The sequence below is a fragment of the Dermochelys coriacea genome, chromosome 2 (genome assembly GCF_009764565.3).
Source record: "Dermochelys coriacea isolate rDerCor1 chromosome 2, rDerCor1.pri.v4, whole genome shotgun sequence".
Classification (NCBI taxonomy): domain Eukaryota; kingdom Metazoa; phylum Chordata; order Testudines; family Dermochelyidae; genus Dermochelys; species Dermochelys coriacea.
The window spans coordinates 267,271,800-267,292,834 of NC_050069.1; the positions used below are offsets into that span (position 1 = coordinate 267,271,800).

At 52.1% G+C, this 21,035-nt stretch overlaps 1 protein-coding gene across 1 annotated transcript in view; it reads left to right on the forward strand.

The window, feature by feature from the left end:
• The window catches only part of NBEAL2 (neurobeachin like 2), a 180,805-nt gene that overhangs the window by 52,774 nt on the left and 106,996 nt on the right, over window positions 1-21,035 (forward strand). The window contains 1 exon segment of the mRNA XM_038390938.2: window positions 17,843-17,931. Within this exon segment, the coding sequence (XP_038246866.2) occupies window positions 17,843-17,931 (89 nt within the window).

The following is a 21,035-nucleotide window of genomic DNA, read 5'->3' on the forward strand; positions in this document are numbered from 1 at the left end:
CCATTAGAGGGGGACAGAGCTGTGTGGGGCTAATGCGGGTTATGCAGTGGTTGCTAGAAAGGCAGGGGGATGCTGTGTTGGAAATGCAAAGCAGTGTTCTGTGTAAAGCTGGGGGTCCCCCAGGTTCCCTGGAGAAGCTGCGTTCCCTGCTGCTATCTCTTCCACTGGTGTGGGACCCCTAATCGGGGATCCCTGACTGCAAGGGGGCAGAGGGTTCCCAAGCCATGCAGCTCATCCCTGTCTGCTCTCCGCTGCTGCCATAACCCTTCCGTGGAGGCAGAAGTCAGCCTCTGACTGCCTGAATGCTCAGCCCGCCTGTCCAGGCGAGGCTGTTCCAAAGCTGAGCTCCCCTGCAACTCCCAGGCGGACGCACTGATGGCGCCCAGGTTGCAGGTGAGGCTGTAAACGTGCGGTTCACCTTGACAACCTGTCAACTGCTACCAGGGGTGACAAACACTCATCCTTTCTAGCCATCTGGTGCCACTAAGTGCTGGGATATGCAAGGCACCAAAGCCGTAATGTCAATATTGACGAGGCAGGCGGAAGCTGTGTGACCGGGGTGATGGCTGGCATGCATTGATTTGGTGGTTTTTCTTCCCTTGTCTGCAGGCTTCCATTCTCCCTGGGCCCAGATCCCTTTACACCGGTTTGCTCTGAGATGGGACATTGGGCCCCTGAGTGATCACTTAAAGCACAGAGAGGAATCTCAGGTCTGGGGTATCTCTTCTGGTACCTGTCCCAATAGTTTTTTTTCCCTTAAACCCCCAGCCCCCTTCCCCTTTCTCTGCCCTCTCCAAAAACCCTCTAACTGTATTGGAACAAAATTGTGGCCATTTCAGCCTTGCAGCTGGAAGTTTTGAAAATCCTGCTCCCAAGGCACAGGTCTCTATTGCTTGAGCTAAGGAGAATCTGTTATCATTATAGGGCTCATGATGCACAGTGGAGAAATTGCAGTTCCATCCAGTAGAGGGCAGTGGTGTTTAGACTCCCAGCTGGCGGAGGCTTGAATCTTGGGACGCAAAGTGTGTCAAAGACCCGAAGTAAGGGGGCCCAAAAACTATTAATGCAGGAAACGGAAAATTCTGGCGATGTTCATTGCTTTAATGTAAATAACTTCCTCTTGTCTCGGTTTCATGAGTCTTTTTGTTTTGGACGTAGATCCCTTTCAACACTGAAGTGAAGGCTCAGCAAACTTATGGGGATCTTTGGGACTGAAATGTGACGATTCCTCAACATATGGCCAATTTGAGAGGTCTGCCTGCACCCATGAGCTCTGTGCTTTAGAATGTGAGCTACAGAAGTCCCTTGGAGAGAAGGCGGATTTACCTGCTGAGTTGTTGGTTGGGCTTTATAGTAAGGGTCCATTATAAGTTTATAAAGGGCTAATAAATGATTGATAGAGGGGTTAATATACAATTAGTCCAACAGGTCAATAAGCTGCTTATGACCGTCTAGACTACATGCTACAAGAACTAGATAAGTTCCCGGAGGATAGATCCATCAATGTCTATTAGCCAGGACGGGCAGGGCAGGTGTCCCTACCCTCTGTTTGCCAGAAGCTGGGAATGGGCGACAGGGGATGGATCACTTGATGATTCCCTCTGGGGCACTGGGCACTGTCAGAAGTCAGGATACTGAGCTAGATGGACCTTTGGGTTGACCCAGTATGGCCGTTCTTATGTAGAAGCCTATTACACAACCTATCAATTTGTTTGTTCACCTGTTTGTAAACTCTAATTGGAACCTTAATATAAGTGTGACCAAATCCTCGTCAGTTTGCTATACACCCGCAGGCCATTCAGGCCTAGATGCCGCTCACAGGGCAGCTTGGCCAGTATGAGAGATTGCCAGGAGAGGCTATTAGCAGAGTAGCGCTCTGAGGATATAGAGTGGCTGAAAAGCGGACGTTCGAAATGTGGGCTCAAGATGTTGAGAGCGCAGGTGCTCCTTCCCAACACAGCTCTGCTGTTAATCTTGCCTGCCAGAGTCGTCCATGTGCGTCTGGTTCTTTGGGCTGGAGAGAGAGGGTTTTGTGTTTCCTTCTTGGGAAAAGGCTTTGCATCCCTGCTGCTTCTCAGGTGCTTGGAGGGGAGAGCAATTCCATTACGGTGAGATAGAGAAGATATCGGAGTCTCTTGCAGGGGTCGAGTGGGGGAAGCAAGGTCACGTGGTGTGATTGGCCTTGCGGGGCCAATGCTGAGGATTCTGGCTGGCCACCCAGATGTCAGTACTGAAGGATTGTGCTTCATTTCGGAAAACGGCCTTGCCCATGTCTGGTAACACAAGTATTTCAGATTAGAGGCCTGGGGGAAGGGCCCCCAAGTGGATCTCCAAGCCAGCATCAGCCAAGGTGACGATGCAAAGAGGAGTTCCCATCATGCCAAAGAACCATATTGTGCCACCTCGGATTTTAAAAATGTCAAGACCTTAATGCCGCTTGCCAGCTGAGCTCCAGTAAGGCCGGAGCAATGTGCTGTGGTGACTCCGTGCAGCTGATGCCTTGAGGTTTTTGTCTGAGTCACAGGAATAAGGATTCTGTTGAAAGACGAGGCAGGAGTGAAATAATCCATCCAGCAGTGGGCCTGAGTCTCTGTCCGATAGAATTTGGCCATGTCTAAGGCCTTATCTCTGATGGCCCAGCAAGTTCAAGTAGGGTTCCAGATGCATGGGACAGAGCTTGAGGCAGGGTGGCCGAGTGGTGAAGGGACTCGACTGGGAATCAGGAGACCTGGGTTCTACTCTCCTACTCTGTTTTTGTGATCTTGGGTAAGTTCCTTCCATTCTCTGTGCCTGTCTCTCTGTCCTGTGTTCAGATGGCACGTTCTCTGAGGGTATGTCTGCACTACCCCGGGCTCCGACTCTGGTTTGAGCTCGAGCCCTCTTCTGTCCACAAACAAATCAGTCTGATTCAGGGTGGGGTCCTAGGACCCTGCTAAAAGGGGTGGGTCGGAGCCAGAGTCCCACTGTCCCTCGGGTCCAATCCCTGTTACTTTGCAATGTGGACGCAACTCAAGCTGCAGACCCAAGTCAGAAGGTCTGCGTAGTGCAATACAGATGCGTTAGCATGGCTGCGAGACCCGGGTTTACAATGCAGTGTGACCCCTCAAACATAGCTTGGAAACCCCACAACCTAGACTCAGTGTGCCGTGTAGACCTACTCCGGAAGGCAGTGGCTGTATGTGCCCCGGCTGAGACTGGGGCTCTGTTGCGCCAGTGCTATATAACTAACAGACTGCAGTGCATCTCGTCTGGCCAATCCCAAGTCGCAGGTGTGGCAGAAACAGGAACTTGCCCGGGGCTTGGGGTTGGCACGGAGCACATGCAGGTGCAGCATTGTCGGGGTGCTGAGGTGTGCAGCCGCATGGGCGATAGAGGTCCGAGGAAGAGTACGACAGCCTTGCATCTCCACCCTCCCAATTCCTCCCACGCGCTGGGGGGATTAGAGATAGGGTTGTCATCCGTCAGGTTTTCACCTGGACAGTCCAGGTTTCAGCTTGTGTCCAGATGCCATTTAACAAGCCCCGATGTCCATTTTTTTTAAATCTTGGGGGGCAGAGGCGGGGCCTTGGGGGGGCAGAAGTGGCAACCCTAGAGAAGAGGGTTGAATAAGCCTGTACTGGCTTTTGTGACATGCGCTAGAGTAGGGGCAGACAAATGGCCACCGGCTGACCCGGGAGATGTCCCCTCCAGCTGGCCTAAAACCCACTCTTCGGGCTGTGCTGTAACTGCGGCTGGATACAGAAGGAAAGATCCAAACTGGCCGCTGTTCTGTGGTGCCCTTTGGCCAGCCGGGGGCTCACTCTTTTCTCTGGAATCTCTTGGGCTCGGGAATCCAAGCCTTTTCCTTCAGCGTGCAAGCTACTGACATAGGAACGCACCCGCCTGATCTGCCAAGCCTCGGAGCTGTCGAACAGGCTCTGCCAGCCAGGGAAGCCCGGGTGTGAGCCAGGACCCGGTCCAGCTGTGTGAGTGTCGGTGCCTGGACATGTCTTTTCTGGGTGTTGCTTGCCGGGTGCAGTGCAACACACCCCCACCGCTCTGAGGAGGAGCCTCGGTGGGCGAGAGCTGCGGAGCCAAGAGCAGAGCTGGAGCCCAGCTGCGCGCAGCGGGGAGCGTATGGTAAGACCCGAACTCATTGTGCTTCAGCCCTGGGAGCATCCCGGGGGCATGACAGCCTCTAGGAAACGGACACAGGCGCCCCCAGGGTTAGGGTTCAGCCCCCACAAAGCAGCTCTGTTCAGGTTCCTGTGGAAGCTGCATGTCGGATGCTGGCTTGAGGGCTGCCTCTCCTTGTCATGCTGGCCTGGCTAGGCGTGGGCACTGTTGCCATGAAAGGATCGAGGGGGCATGGTCCTGTTTCTAATCAGACCCCACCTCTCAATGTTGGGGGTGAAGGAAGGAAATTTAAAAATGGAGGTGAGGCAGTGTGGCCAAGTGGATAGCGTGCTGACCTGCTGGGTGGCCTTGGGTTAGTCACGGAACTCTTGTGCCTCAATTCCCCTATCTGTAAAATGGGCATGATACTGACCTTTTGAGATCTCATGAGCACTACGACAAAGATTTATTTGTGGAAGAAAATCTAAATTTTGCCAGCAGGCAGGGTGCTCCAGGGATGATCCTCCCGTGAGGCTTTTATGCAACGGGGGCGATGTCCCCACCCAGCACTCTTCCTCCCTGTCACCCCCAACACCTTAGTCTTGACATCAGGGTCATGCATAGCATTTTATAGCACTTTACAGTGACTTTCTTTAACCATATAGAGACACTAGCTCATTAAACCTCCCAGCCTCCCTGGTAGGCGGTGGTGGTCCCACTTTGGGGATGGGGAAACTGAGGCACAGAAAGGCAATGTGACTTGCTCTAGATCAGTGGCGGAGCTAGGATTAGAACTGGGGGCCTCCTGACAGCGGCCTTAGACCCGTTCTGTCCACGCCGCTTTGCTCAGTAGCTGCCCCTTTTTCCCCTGCCCCGTGTTCTGGGTGGGATGAGGCTCAGTGGCTCCGTTACGACTCTGGAGGGAGGGGGATGGCTGAGTGTCTTGTGCCAGGGTAGTGCTGACTTGATCTTGGGGCCCCGGTGCCCTGCTCCTCCCAAAGAAACTAGGGAAATAAAATCAGAGTAAAGCGAATGTGTTTAGGGCGGCCACTCGCGCCTTCCCGGACTCCTGGCTGTTCTGTACCTCTGGGAGCCACCTCGCATGCGAGGTCACCCCCACCGGCGTGACCTTGTACGCACTGGGCAGGCGAGGCCACGCTGGAGCAGCGCGCGCCGCAAAACGGTGACCCATGACTGGGATTAAAAGCGCCTCTGGTTTTGTTTTAGTGCCAGCCGGGGAACAAAGTTTAAAAACAGGCCTGTCCGGCTTAAAACCGCATGCAGGGCCTGCCTGCTGTCCGTCTGGACTCACCCAGCGGCGCCTCCTGCTGGTCATCCTCGGGAATTAGCTCAATTTCCAGCCAGAGCGCCCTCCGCAGGCCAGTGATCCGCCTTACCACTGGCCCCCGGTCCCTTCCAGGGCCCGGTGCCTTTGCCTTGGGTGCTGCCCCCTGGCAGTACCCCCACTCCCTGGGTCTCCCCACCCCGGGGAACCCTCACCCACTGTCGCCACATCGCCTCAGCCGTGGCTACTGCCGGTCACTGTGCCCTGGGGCGGACTGCAGTGTAAAAGCCAATTATCACAGGCAACAAGGGGTTTGGACTGGCTGCCTTTACCCACGCTCAGGCTGCCCCTCTGCAACCCCAATACCTATATGGGCCTGGGACATTGCTGGCCTAGGGCTTCCCAGCTCCTGAGGCCTTTCCCCAGCCCCTGCCTCGGCTCTAGGTCCCTGGGTGAGTTCCCGCACAGCCAGGCCTCTTCTCTCTCCAGCCAGAGAGACTCTGCCCGAGCTTCGGGCTCCCAGTCTTTATAAGGGCCAGCTGGGCCCTAATTGGGGCGTGGCCCAGCTGCGGCTATTTCCCCAATCAGCCCAGCTTCTAGCCCACAGTCCCAGCCCTCTTCAAGGGCTGGCTTCCAGCCCTTCGGGCAAAAGCGGGGTGACCACCCTGCTACACCGTCCATCTGCCCCTCCCCGCCGCTACACGGCGCTGGCAGCTGTTATTCCAGGCTTGCCCTCGACCACCAGACGCAGTGGTTAGGGTGCGCTAGCTGAGGTTACAGCTTGTCCCGTCTACACTGAAGGAGGCCGGACACGGATGCAGCCATGTCCTCTTCCGGGGCCAACCAGAACATCCAGCCTAGAGCGGCCTCTCGGGAAGGGGGGCGATGGCTGGGCCTTTCCAACCTGTTGCTGAAATTGGTGTCAGCTTCTTCACTCTGCTGCTCAGCTGGCTTGGCCCTCCCAGCCCTGTTTCCTTCCCCGTCTCCGTCACGTAGCCCTTGTTGTGAGAGGGGGAGCTAAAAAGAAGTCCACAGCTGCTGTTAGCCGCTGTCCTTTGGTTGTATCGGAGGACTGCCGCTCACCCTGCGGTAGGTGTCCTTAACAAACCTGCTCGGACGGGAGCAGGCTTTTTTGTAGCCTCTCCCTTGTAGCAGATCGTCTTTCCACCTCTTAACTTGAGGGAGAAGGAGACTGAGATACAAACCCTTCTGGGGCTTTCAGGGTTAATTCAGCCATTGCCTGAGTCTGACCAATCATTGTTGGCACTGAATTTTATATACAGGGAATGCGCCTGCTGCTGGGGAGGCGCTAAAACTGGGGTTGGCCAAAGGCAGCCAGTGAGTCGGGGTAGCCGGGGGGTGGGGGTTATGGAGAATGCAAGTCCTAGGATTTGATACTCCATCTGGATCTGAACATATTGAAGAGGTGGGTGGTAATGGATTCATGTTCTTGAAGTTCAAGGACACAAGGGACCCATACGATCATCTAGTGAGTCTGACCTCCTGGATGACGCAGGCCAGAGAATCTCACCCAGGGCTTCCTGCCTGGAGGCTGGTAGCTCGTGTTTGAACGAGAGTAGATCTTTTTAAATAGCTGTGTGCGAATCGGGTCAGGCCCCTTGTTAGGCAAGGCGCCAGTGAAGCCCTGTGCTGTGCCAAGCTGTAAGGGGGAGATATGATTTCTGTGCTTTGGAAGATTGTGGCGTGGGAGATAGCATTTGTTTTGGTAAAGGGGGTCGTCTTGAAAGACTGTGCACTCCAAATATAGATACAGTCAGACACCGTGGCCCTGACCCTAATGCTAAGAGAGCAATAGTGTCTGCTTCGATGCTGAGAATGAACACACACCTGGTCAGCGGCACCCCTCATTTATCCTGCACAAGGAATGAACCTCTAAGAAACCTGGGCTTAATGTAGACCTTAGAACATTCTCCAGATCTTTGGCCTGGCCTGGCCTGGCCTGGCCTGGCCTGGAGACTTAGTCAAAAGATGGAAGGCCAGGGCCTCAATCTAGCACCAATTTCTTAACTCCCTCAAGGCCAGCACCTGCACTGAAATTCTGGAACCACTGAAGCTAACAAAATGGGCTAGTCAGTGTCATTCTGCAGCTAGTGATGCTAACAGCAAAGTTGTTTCACTTGTGACCCATGATTGGATTGACCGATTCTCCCAAGGTAACATCCTGTTGCCTCTTCTCCTGCGGTTTGTCTAGACTCTAGAGCATTTGGTTGTGTTCTCACTCCAGCTGAGTACCAAGGACGGCATTAGGAAAGCACAGATATTTGTGTAATGTCCAGAGCAGTAGTTAGCTCAAGGACCACTAACTTTAGACAGACCCACTGCACTGCAAGCTGTCTAACCTTGTTTGATTTTTTTTTTAAGCACTATAATAACTAATATCTAGCTCTTACCCTGTTGCTTTTTACCCAGAGATCTAAAAGAGCTTTCTAAAGTCGGTATCCTTATCTCCATTTACAGATGGGGAAACTGAGGCATGGGGCAGGGAAGTGATTTGCCCAGGGTCACCTAAGAGGGGAGAGGTCAAGCCAGAAACTCGGGTATCCTGTTCCCAGTGCTGTATCCACTAGTCACACTGCATCCCATGGATTCCCTTTTCCCGTTTTGCCTGTAAATCAGACTGAAATGTTAAGTCCTTCCATGACCACGCTGACTATCTCAGGCAGTTGATCACTCCTCCGCTATGGGCTCCCCCAACCCGTGTCTGGCTCTGTCTAGAATCGCAGCTGTCTTGCAGGCTGAATGATCTGGGTAGGAAGGATTAAACACCTGAATAAAACCAACTCTGCCAAATGCAAGCGACTGAGCCAGGCAACAAAAGGGTTATCTGAATGGGAGCCAAGAACCAAAGATCTGTCGGAGCTGGGAGCAATCTGCGCTGTGGATGAGAAGGCTGAGAAGCAGATGACTCAGCCTGTCATATCCTGCCTTGCCACAATGATTGCATTTGAATACAGGTGGACAGCTTTTCTTTCTTTGCCACCCTCCTTCCCTTCCAGGAAACACTCACCCGTTCATTGCTGCACCTGTCACCCCGTGATTCGTCTTGGCCATGGGAATCCTGGTGTGGTTTATCAGGGAACCAATCACAGTAGCTGCTCGCTGGCTATTAGTCACTATTTAGAAGTCAGGCTCTGATCCCTCAGCTGTTTAAGAATCCTCCTGCATCCTCATGCAATGGGGCAGGAGAGGTGCTTGGCGGTTGCACGTCAGGTCCAAAGCCTTGCCTATCCACCTTCTGCATTGTCAATCCCCCAGCACCGCTGTGAGAGTCCGTCCTCACTGCAATGAGGCCAGGCTGTCACCCCCCCTAGCCCTCCTCCTGTCCACACACAAACCTCCATGCGAATCTGGTGCTTTCAACCTGGGCTAGCTGGCCCGGCAGGGTTAGAGCCCAGGTGCCGCTTTGCAGTGTGGACACAGGTGAAATCTCTGCGAGTGGGGGGTTGATAGTCCTCCAGAGCCTTCACCCAGTGTGCCCAGAAGGACAGATGAGGTCTCCCACAAATCATTGGGTGAGCGGCTTAGCTTAGTTGCAGCATAAAGAACCATGGGATATGCCCCTGGAAATCCTAGCGAGAGAGACAGAGCCTGGCACCAATGAGGATGTGATAAAGTACGGAGGGCTTTGCAGTGGGGTGGCTCATGCCCAGGCTAGACTGACCCCGGGTGCCGATCAGCTGGGCTAGCTCTGCTGTGAAGACTCGCCCTAGGAGGGAGAGAGAGTCCCTTCCAATTGCATCTACTTCAATGGAAGATCTTCTTTGACACTTATATTGGGGTAGCACTGGTCAGGCCCCTGTTCTGCTAGGTGCTTTACAAATGCCCTGGCCCCAAAGAGCTTGCTGCTTGAGCTTCAGGGAGGGATTGAGATCTAGTGGCAAGAGCAAGTGGGGCTGGCTGTCATTCTGATTCTACCACTTACTCACCATGAAACCTTGGCCAAGTCTAACCTCTGCCTCAGTTTCTCCATCTGTAGAATGAGGGTGATTAAGACCTGCTTTATACTTAAATGTCACAGCATCTGTCACATAGAACATAGAAGTGTCATTTCCCAAAGGTCTCAAGACGTTAATTTAACCAGCTGCTTTTATATTTGATGGCATTCAAGTGCCTTTACGTTGTACAAATGGCTCATGGCGTTTTATGACTGTTACAAAGCACCGTCGATGTAAAAGTAAAACGAGGTTGGTGTATTCTGGCTGCAGACTCTGCCTGAGATCTGAAAGTCAAGCTGGGCTCCTTCTGGCAAGCACAACACCCAGCAAGAGGGAATCTGTGATTGGAACCTAATTAACACTGCACTCTGGCATGAGGTGATTAGAACCCAGCTCCCTCTCCTTCTATGCCTAACCGGCATAAAAATGTTTTGCTGTCTAGAGTTGGCCAGACACTCCTTCGCTGGCCGCAAAGGAGACATTTGTATTAGGTCCCTCTCCTGACTGTAAGCACGTTCCAATGAAGCATGATGTCTTTAAAATTGGCTTAGCCACTGGCTCTTCTGTATAATCGATAGTCATGCTTCAGGGCATCAAGCAATTGTCACAGCGGTCAGGCAGGCTTGGGGCAGCATTGCACAGCTGGCCAGGTGCGTTGTGGGGTTTATTCACATCAGGTGTTGGTCACTGCAGGAGGCTGCTTGACTGATCCAAATCTGGTACAGCGAATCCTGTGTGATTAAAATAGTGCCGGGTAACCCCCCAGTGACACTGTTGTTGCTCTGAGTGCCAGTCCTGGGAGGGCCTCAGCACCGTCCCTTCCTATTGACTTGAATGCTGTATCCTATTGCCCGATTACTGCAAAGTGCATTCTAAATAGGTTCAGCGCGCTCATTCTAAGGCCCATGGTAGGGTCCTAGGAGCCCCCCTCCCCTTCTAGCATCCCACCTCTCATTATGGCTTTTCCAGCTGCACTGGGGCTGTTACCAGGGAGCTGGATGGAGGATAATCTTCCCTCCAGCTTCCCCACCTTTGCCAAACTTGCAGTGTGTGAGCCGCCTGCTGGTAAGCTGTGCCCTGGGCAGGCACTCCAGGGCAGGTTGATTGAACCACCTCTTCTTGCCCAATATCCTGAGCAGAGAAAGGATTGCAAAACCCTCACTGCAGAGTGGGAAGCTTTCAGGGCCCTCTGCAAATTCTTCCTCCTGTTGTTGGCTTGGGGCTGTTGGCTTGTCACTTGTTTCCTTTTCTGCTGCTGGCTGGTTATTCAGGGTTGTTCTGGCTACGCATGAAGAGATGCAGGGGCCAGTGCTGCCACAAACAGGGAGCAGTTGGGGCAGCTTGGGAACTTCCCCTGAACTGAGAAGGCCTGAGATCGGAACCATCCTGTGCACTGAAGATCCCTGAACTTGGGAACGGTTGGCAAAAGGGTTGGACTCGCCTCTAGTGCAGAGATTCATAGATTATAAAGGCAAAAGGGACACCTGTGATCACCTGACCTGTACAGCACCGGCAGTAGGACTTCCCTAAATTAATTCCTGTTTGAATCAGAGCCAAGCTTTCAGAAAAACAGCCCGTCTTGACGTAAAAATTGCCAGAGCTGGAGGATTCACCACAACCCTCAGGCAGCAGTTCCAGTAAACTAGACACTGGCTTAATGTCTCTGTGGAACGCCAGTTCTGAGCTCAAGAACTGGCCAGATTATAGAGTAGCAGCCGTATTAGTCTGTATTCGCGAAAAGAAAAGGAGTACTTGTGGCACCTTAGACTAACAAATTTATTAGAGCATAAGCTTTCGTGAGCTACAGCTCACTTCAATGCATCCGATGAAGTGAGCTGTAGTTCACGAAAGCTTATGCTCTAATAAATTTGTTAGTCTCTAAGGTGCCACAAGTACTCCTTTTTCCTTTTGGCCAGATTATGTCCTCCTTAAAGGTGGAATTCAGCACCTCCTAGAAGACGATCAAATACAAATGGAGGGCGGAGGTGGGCAGAAGAGAAACAGAAGGCACGGGGAAAGATCAGACCACCTTAACCTGGGCACTGCCAAACTCAGAGGTCCCTCCAGTGGACCTATGTCCACCCTTCTCCAGCCCCTGACAAGCAGTAGTGGTGCGTGGTGAACTGTTTGTACTTCCCCTCTTTTCTTACTGTGCTCCCCTGGCATGTGAGTTGCACCCGCATGAGTTCCTTCATGCTCACTGAGATTCAGAGGCTGAACTTTGTGGTGCGATGTGCACGTGTGAGAGTTGCATGTGGCTCTGTATATAGGAGCCCTACGGTTGGTGTAACCTGCTGGAAGAAGGTAGAAAAGTCCCATCAAAAACGTTAACCTTTCTAGGGCGTCCTTTCTAACCCCGCTGTAGAATTCAGTAGGGAATTCTATCCCTGGTGTGTTAGAAGCCTATTGGATGATTCTAACCTATTTAAAAAAATCAATTGTTCTGTAAGCTTTTAGTGTAAATGGTGTCATTCCCCCTTACCTTGGTCCCACAAGTCACACCATCTTGGACTCCCCTCTGAATCTGGTCTGCCTTCTGCACTCCCTTCACCAATGGGAACCTGGCATCTTTTGCTCCTGGAGTCTCCCGGCTGAATTTTAGTGCACAGGAAGTAGTTTGATGCACTTGCCAACTGTCGCCTGCTGTGATTCCTCTTTGACACATTGCTACATTTTGGCCTGGTTCTCGTCTTGCCACCTGTGTGTATCGCACGCTGGCGAGCCTGCCCTTAGTCCCCCAATGCAGGCTTGTCCAGAAGGGGTTCCCATGGCTGGCAGCCTATGAGCTGGGCCAAGAGGCCCTAGGGGCCTGTTTCTGGTTAGTTTGGGACAGCACTGTGCCGGAGGAGAGCGTAGGAAGGGAAGGTGCAGTGGCTGAGGATTGAACAGAGCTGGCTGAGCCTCCACCGTAGACCAGCAGAAGGGGCTGCAGCTCAGGAGTGAGGTTCGTGGGTAGAACTGCGGCGTGGGAAAGCCCAGGCCTGGGAACAGCAAGAGTTTCTGGGGCTCCTGGGGCTGTGTGTGTGTGGGGGGGGGAATACAGCCCTGCAACAGTAGGGGGCGCTGCAGGGCAGGAGCCAGGGCTCTTGATTGTGTGCGGACTGGGAGGTGTGGGGTTGTGATGCTCCGGATGCCCTCTGGGGGAGCTTGTGTGGACTCAATAAACCCGATGTGAAAGGCCTCCCATCCCTGGAGTCGCTCCATCAAGGTTTGGTGGAGCTGGCCCCCGGGATGGACCTGCCCCAGTAGCCTAGAGATGTGGCTGGGAAGGGACAAGCTGGTGCTGCTCTGAGACCCACCAGTGTCCCCTTCTCGATGCTGCCAAGCGGGCCAGGGCCTTGGCTGGTGCTGGGTGCCCCTTTGTTGCTGAGCGAGGGTTAGAAGCAAGTGCCTCTTGGAGACCCAGCCTGTCCCCTAGCCGCTGTGGCACTGCGGGAGGAAGTGTCGCTGATGTTTCTAGTGACTTGGCATTTCCTGACTCTCTCTCTTTACACAACGCTTTTTTTTTTTTAAAGTCACTTTCTTGTTTTGCTGCTTTCCGTGCTCACGTTCTCCCTCCCCCCCCTTCCCGGAGCATCGCCGACCTTCGCTGGGGCCGCACGCATTGCCAGCGGCTCTGCTCTCGGCATATCGCCTGCATGCTGGATTTGGCTTAGCCCTGGCTGATGATGGAGCTGCCAGGCTGTCACATAGGATCTCCGGCCGTTGCCTGCCAGGTATGGCATGCAGGTGGTAGCCCGCTGCCTTGCGTCGGGGGGTTAGTCTGTGCAGGCTAAGTGGGTGTCTGCCTCTGATCTAGCGCTTGCAGATGTTTGAGAAGTTACAGGAAACAAGCTCTGTGTCTGGGGTGTGAAAAACAAGTTAGTAAATACAACTTCCACTTGCTGTCTCTGCAGTGCTGGGCAAGTCGATCGATGGCTTGTAGCAGGAGGGAGGCTAGTGCATGTCACGTGTGTGAGAGCTTTTACCAGTCCAGTCTTTGGGCCTGATCCAGCCAGGTGCTGGGCACTCCCTTTGAGAGTGCTATGCCCCTGGCAGGATCAGGTCCTTTTGAGGACAGCGATCTTACACCTGCAGGTCCTGCTAGGCTCTCCTGGGGAGAGGAGCCCTGTCACTTGGAGCTAGGCTAGGCAGGCTGGGCTCCTGGCATCTCTTTCTGTGGCGAGCAGTGAGAGGAAGAAAAATAGACCAGGCATTTGAGGAATATCTAAAGGGTGTATGTAATCCCTTCTTCGCCTTCCTGGGAAAGCCCTGTAGACCCTTACAGGGAGCACTCTGAAAAGCTGTCTGTTGAAACAGAGTGAAATCCTTGCTCTAGGGACTTTTGCCACCCTGCGGAATGATAAGAGTTTGTCACGTTCTAAGAAAAGGAGTACTTGTGGCACCTTAGAGACTAACAAATTTATTAGAGCATAAGCTTTCGTGAGTTACAGCTCACGAAAGCTTATGCTCTAATAAATTTGTTAGTCTCTAAGGTGCCACAAGTACTCCTTTTCTTTTTGCGAATACAGACTAATACGGCTGCTACTCTGAAACCTGTCACGTTCTAGTGGCTGGTCCAGGAAGTCTACGGAGTGGAGATGAGTCTCTAATATCAAGCTTATAGGGCTTTTCCATAAGGATGCAACTTCTCCTCTGCTTCTTCCCTTCCTTTAAGCCCATCCATGGTGGGAAGGAATTGGGGCATGGAATCTCCGTTTGCTTTCCTGGCAAAGGTTACTTGCGATGGGAGGTGTTGGGAACCTTGGATGCTACTGAAGCTTAACAAAAGCGCTGGCTTGCTCCTGGTGTGCTCAGTGGGCAGGAGACAGAGTGACTAAAGACCTGCTTCCTGGACACCAGGATTTAGATGGGAGCTAAGGCTCAGCCCATTGGTCTGCCTGCTGCGAACTCCACCCACCCAGACTGGGCATGAAAGCCCCGGCAGGTCTGCTCGCTCCAGAGCTGTGACTGTCCAGAGAGCCACTACCCCTGCTTGCAATGACTCTGCCTTATCAGCCTATCTCTTCTATAGAACTATGGTGAGTTGAGACAGAAAGAGCGATGGACCGATAGGCAAACTGTTCTCAGGGAAGCTTTAACTGTGGAGCGACCAGAGGAAATCAGGCTGATCTGGCATCAGATGCTTTCAAGGCAGCCTGCCACTCGGAGGAGGAGGGAGACCTACACACACACCCTGCAGTTGGGGGCAGAGCTTCTACTAGCGGGCAAAGGAAAAGGGCAGGCGATTCTGGGAAGCACTTAGATACCAGGTGATGGGCACAAGAAGGATGCAGCAGCAAGGGAGTGCAAAGAAATGGAGGTGGTCTCTCTGGCCCCCTGGTTTCAGATGTCTGTCTGTCCCATGGAATGGCTCTTGGGAGAGGCTGGACTGCAAAGGGCTGGTGCGTGTGCTGCTGGCTGTTAGTTGTGATTGGCTTGCCTGAATGTGCATGTCTGTCTCTGGATTCTGGCATTGGGTGGGGGGGTTCCAGGCCCTGGCTTAGCACATGGGGCTGAATGTACTATTGCAGCTGGCTAACCCAGCTGCAGGCCCATTCTCTGTCCAGTCCTCTGCCGTTCAGATGGCACGACGGACGCAGAACCCTGCTTGGGGATTTCCCCCAGGGCTTGTGTGGTGTGGGTGGGGAGGGGGAGTGGCTGGTGCACACTGAGCTCTGGTGCGTTCTAGCTGGCACATGGTCCCTTGGGCCCACAGCCAGCTGGCATGAATTAGAGCAGCCCACTGGCTGGGCTGGGGCTGCCTCTCCACACTGAGCCAGGGGGAGCAGCCTCGAGCGGCACTGCATAGCCTCTCAGGCCATATGCCAGTCCACGGGCATTGCACTGTGACCCTGGCTTTACAGGATCCCAGCTTAACCTGTGTTAACTCAGTGTGGGTCCTTGTCCCTCTAGTCATTGGACCACGCAGAAGTGATTTGAATCTTCCACTGCTTCTGAGCCAGCACGTCTGGTCCTTCCATTCATGTAGTCAGTGGTTCTGAGTTTGGTCCTTGCAGGTGACCCCTGGATTGTCAAGAGAGGACCGGTTCCTTCTCCTGCACCCCTGGCCTAACCTGACTGTTCAGTCCCTTTCTTTTGGCTTGTTTGCATGGCAGAGAATAGCATGGGTCTTCCCTCCCCTCCACCAAGAGTGACCTGTGTGACCTTACAGGTAACTTGTCTGATAAGAAAGGGGGGGGAAGGACTTCTGGTCCCTTAGAATGGGCTCTGATTGCTGGAACTGGCTACTCTGCCAGCTTGCACTCTGTTTGTGGCTTTTCATAAAGCACCAGTTCCTGGAGTCCTGTGATTATGCAGCATCTCAGCTTCTGGGAAAAGTTTCCAGCCTTCGTGGTTACAGTGTGACCTAAAGGCTCAGGAACTACCAGGCGAAGAAGAAGAACCCAAAAGGTATTAAAAACCTCAGGAGAGACAAAGTGGGTGAGATAATCTCTGTTGTTGGACCAGCTTCAGTTTGGTGAGAGGGAGAAGCTTTCGAGCTTATTCAATGTCACAGCTGAATACAAGATTGAACATATTCTAAAGTCCATTCACACTGAGTGGTCCCTTACAATATATGTGCCAACTACTTATGCTGAACTATCTATTTGGTCTTATATTTAGCTCTGACACCCTACGTTTCCTGGATTTGAAGAAGAGCTCTGTGTAGCTCGAAAGCTTGTCTCGAAAGCTTGTGTGTTTCACCCAATAAAAGAGATGACCTGGCCCACCTTCTCTCTTGCCTTGTTTCCTGTCATTCACTGGGAGACAGTCACCAAAGTGATGGCACAAAGCCTCTCTGACTTCCCTGGTTTGTGGTCTCTGCTTTCCCCTTTGGATGGTCGGCTGGTCTCCAGCATGGTTTGTGATGCAGTACCCTACAGTGGAATCTGTACTGGCTGTCCTTTGGGAGTTTTGCATGTATGTCTAAAAGTATCTTCCCCGCCCTCGAACAGGGGGCATGAGTGGGACAAGCCTATGAGGATTTTAAGATCATATCACCTTATGGTGGAACCTGAGTTTGCTGCTCTGTTACTGCTTGTGTTCTGAGTTGGAGTGAGTTTAATAAACCTTTTATACAATACCGGTTTGTAAACGTACGTATTTCAGAGTAGCAGCCGTGTTAGTCTGTATTCGCAAAAAGAAAAGGAGTACTTGTGGCACCTTAGAGACTAACAAATTTATTAGAGCATAAGCTTTCGTGAGCTACAGCTCACTTCATAAGTGGTGTTTTACAGAGCATAATGAGATGTGTAACCTGCCCCGCGAGCTTGACATCTGGCTAAGACAAACCCAGCATGCAAGAGAAGGGGTATAGGTGAAGCAGGCAGAGACCTATGTGCTGTCTGTGCTACTAAAAGGACACGGGTTACAAAAGGCAGAGTGCTACCGTCTCATTTTGGGACTGCTGAGAGCAAAAAGCTATTAACTGTATTGCACAACTTGCGTGTCATCTGTTTTGAAATCTAGCCTCACATTCTACAAACTCTGGGCTGCAGTGCTGCTGAGATGCAGCCCTCTCTGGGGTGAGGGACAGCGACCAACCAGTGCACGTGTGATACCTCTCTGAGGAGGAGAGGGGAAATTTTAGCCCAGGTTACTGGAGGAGAACATCTCTGTCAAGCAGACAGGGCCCCTGGAGGTCAGATAAGTGAGATGCCCGGTGAAGCTCCTGGAGCTCAGTGCGCATCTCAGAACCATGCAGGGCTGGGTCAGCCTTGCTGAGAGTGGACAGTGGGGATCCAAGACCTGCTGGTAATCATCTGCTGTGTAATAGGAAAGCTCCCCTCCCAGATGTGTGGCCTCCAAGGGGGTGTATCATATGGGAGGGAACTGCGATGGGCTGTTGATCATGTGACTTGTCAGCCTATCCAGGCTTGGGTGCCCATCACTCTGAGCTGAGCCCCTTCAAGACAGGTGTCGGGTGGGACCATTTAAATCATCTAGTCTGACCACCTGTACATCACAGGCTGTTAAATTTCACCAGTATACCCCTATATTGAGCCCGAAGGCTCCAGTTCACATCAGTCCTTGGGAGACTAAACTCTCAGGCAGAGAACAGGAGAGATGGTGGGACCACTGGTGCCCATGCAGTGGCAGGGAGCTCATGAGGTGAGATCTGCCCTAGGAGGTAAGCTACACCCCATGCTTCAGAGAAGGGCAAAGAAACCCCCAAGGTGTCTGCCAATTTACCTGGGGAGGCAATTCCTTCACATCCCCCAAATCTGGCCATCATTTGACCTGACCATGTGACCCTTTTGCATGTTCATACAGAAGCATAGAATTATCATGGATTTTGCAGCACTATGTACCCTGCACTCTCTCTCATCGATCGGTCAAGGTGGGGGAAGCTTGAATCTGGAATTGCCTCTTTCTAACTTCCCCCGAAGCTTGTGGATGTTCAGACTAGACTGTTCTAATTTGGGCCAGTCTCTTCAGCTAACATCTCTGTGGGGGGGGGGGGGTGTACGTTTAGTTTATATTTACTCCTGGCTTCTCACCACGTCCTTGCTTTGTCTTTTAGAAAGACTTGGCCTACCTGCAGCAGTGGCTGGAGACGTTTGTCATGAACTTTGAAAAGATCATCGCGGTGCAGTCTTTGGACCCGAGGAGGTGAGTGTTTCCCCTCTCTGGACTCTGGTTTGGGGGCTGCTTGGTGGTCACACTAGTTAGTGCAAACACTTGGAGGTCACGTGGGCAGTTAAAGAACCTGAATCGAATAGAACAAGTTCTCCTGTGAAGCTGGTGCCTTCAGTAGATTTCGCTTGTTTCTCTGCCTAAGGGGTTCACAGATTACTATCGAATATTTTCTTTAAACCAGTGTGAATTGAGTGCTGGGCGAATACTGCCAGAACAATAGCATCTCTGGAGACTCCTTTGTACACCCACAGATAACGAGAGCCAGTGGCTGAGAAGTGAAGTTAGACAATCCTGAAGCACTTAGAGGAGAGGAAAGTGATCAGGAACAGTCAGCATGGATTCACCAAGGGAAGGTCATGCCTGACTAATCTAATCGCCTTTTATGATGAGATTACTGGTTCTGTGGATGAAGGGAAAGCAGTGGATGTATTGTTTCTTGACTTTAGCAAAGCTTTTGACACGGTCTCCCACAGCATTCTTGTCAGCAAGTTAAGGAAGTATGGGCTGGATGAGTGCACTATAAGGGGGTAGAAAGCTGGCTAGATTGTCGGGCTCAACGGGTAGTGATCAATGGCTCCATGTCTAGTTGGCAGCCGGTGTCAAGTGGAGTGCCCCAGGGGTCGGTCCTGGGGCCCGTTTTGTTCAATATCTCATAAATGATCTGGAGGATGGTGTGGATTGCACTCTCAGCAAATTTGCGGATGATACTAAACTGGGAGGAGTGGTAGATACGCTGGAGGGGAGGGATAGGATACAGAAGGACCTAGACAAATTGGAAGATTGGGCCAAAAGAAATCTAATGAGGTTCAATAAGGATAGTGCAGGGTCCTGCACTTAGGATGGAAGAATCCAATGCACCGCTACAGACTAGGGACCGAATGGCTCGGCAGCAGTTCTGCGGAAAAGGACCTAGGGGTGACAGTGGACGAGAAGCTGGATATGAGTCAGCAGTGTGCCCTTGTTGCCAAGAAGGCCAATGGCATTTTGGGATGTATAAGTAGGGGCATAGCGAGCAGATCGAGGGACGTGATCGTTCCCCTCTATTCGACACTGGTGAGGCCTCATCTGGAGTACTGTGTCCAGTTTTGGGCCCCACACTACAAGAAGGATGTGGATAAATTGGAAAGAGTACAGCGAAGGGCAACAAAAATGATTAGGGGTCTAGAGCACATGACTTATGAGGAGAGGCTGAGGGCTGGGATTGTTAGTCTGCAGAAGAGAAGAATGAGGGGGGATTTGATAGCTGCTTTCAACTACCTGAAAGGGGGTTTCAAAGAGGATGGCTCTAGACTGTTCTCAATGGTAGAAGATGACAGAACGAGGAGTAATGGTCTCAAGTTGCAATGGGGGAGGTTTAGATTGGATATTAGGAAAAACTTTTTCACTAAGAGGGTGGTGAAACACTGGAATGCGTTACCTAGGGAGGTGGTAGAATCTCCTTCCTTAGAGGTTTTTAAGGTCAGGCTTGACAAAGCCCTGGCTAGGATGATTTAACTGGGACTTGGTCCTGCTTTGAGCAGGGGGTTGGACTAGATGACCTTCTGGGGTCCCTTCCAACCCTGATATTCTATGATTCTATGAAATTCAGCGTAGCAACAAGTCACGCTATTTTTAGCAGGCTTCAGAGTAGCGGCCGTGTTAGTCTGTATTCGCAAAAAGAAAAGGAGTACTTGTGGCACCTTAGAGACTAACAAATTTATTAGAGCATAAGCTTTCGTGAGCTACAGCTCACTTCATTGGATGCATTTGGTGGGGAAAAAAAAAAACCAATTTTCCACCAAATGCATCCGATGAAGTGAGCTGTAGCTCACGAAAGCTTATATTTTTAGCAGTGAGGGTAACTGACCATTATCGAGGGACACGGAAGATTCTCCATCACCTGACATTTTTTAAAATAGTCTCTAGCTGAACCAGAAGCTAGGGGCTTGATCCAGGAAGTGCTGGCTGAAATTCTCTCTCCTGCTGTGGTGGAGGTCAAATGAGATGATCCTAATGGTCCCTTCCAGCCCTTAAAATAGAACAAACAAAAATGTGTGAGGAGGAACACCACAAGCTGTGGCGACGCGAGATTCCCCTGTGCTCTCCTCTCAAATGTGCCTTAGCTTTGTTCTAGACTGACTACCACCAGGGGCAGAGGAGGGACCAGTGCCCATGGCCCATTCAGATTTTAGCTGCTCTCTTGCCAGGAAGGGGGCCAATTAGTGCCACTTGAGGTTACTGTTGTGAAGTGGATGCTCTCCTTCCAGGGCCTGCACTGAGACCCCCCACCCCCATATCCATGGCTGCTCAGCTGCCAGCGTGAAACCAGATGGCAGTGACGTTCAGGCCACCTCCTCGGCCAGGTCCAGCACCTTGGGGGTGACTGGCTCAGTAGCTAGTGATCAGTCCCAAGAGCTATTGCTGTCTCGCTTCGAATGGCTTCTAATCCTCCTCCTGCCTGAGGGTGCAGGCATCACTTCTCCAGAGGAAGAGCTTCTTGACCTTGCCTCATGATACTAATGTGGAGGCATCATTGTGCTCGGTGTATTACCTGAAAGGGAGGTCCTGCCACAGGGAGCTTGCAGTAATAGTGAATCTAACAAGGATTCACAGGAATGGATGCTCCTCCCCTGCTCCGTCCTAGCTGCTGTTCCCTGGAAGCCCTAGTGGAAGTGAGGGTTCCACGGTCTCCGCCCAGGGTGTGTTTGTTTCCTGGCCTGTTCTCCACCATCCATCCGAGGCAGGAGAAGCCTTCTCTCTAGATAGGACGTGCGAGACTTAACTGCTAACTCGGGAGAAGATCTTTTTGCAGAACAGGACTGAGGATGGGCATCATTGTGTCCTGCGGTGCCCACTACCTATGGGAGACGGTACACCTTACCATGCTCATCGCTTGTGGCTTTGGGGCTCTTGAAAACCTCCTCCTGATGCAATTCCACGTAATGCAGAATTTCTCCAGAACCAGCAGCTAACTACTGAGCTGCTTCTGTGCTGGGGAATAGATGGAATGGGGGCAGCTGGCTGAAAGCGCGCGAGGTTTGCACTTACAACAGTCCCCTGAAATCCCCCGTGCTTCATTGCTCGCATTGTTCAGGAGG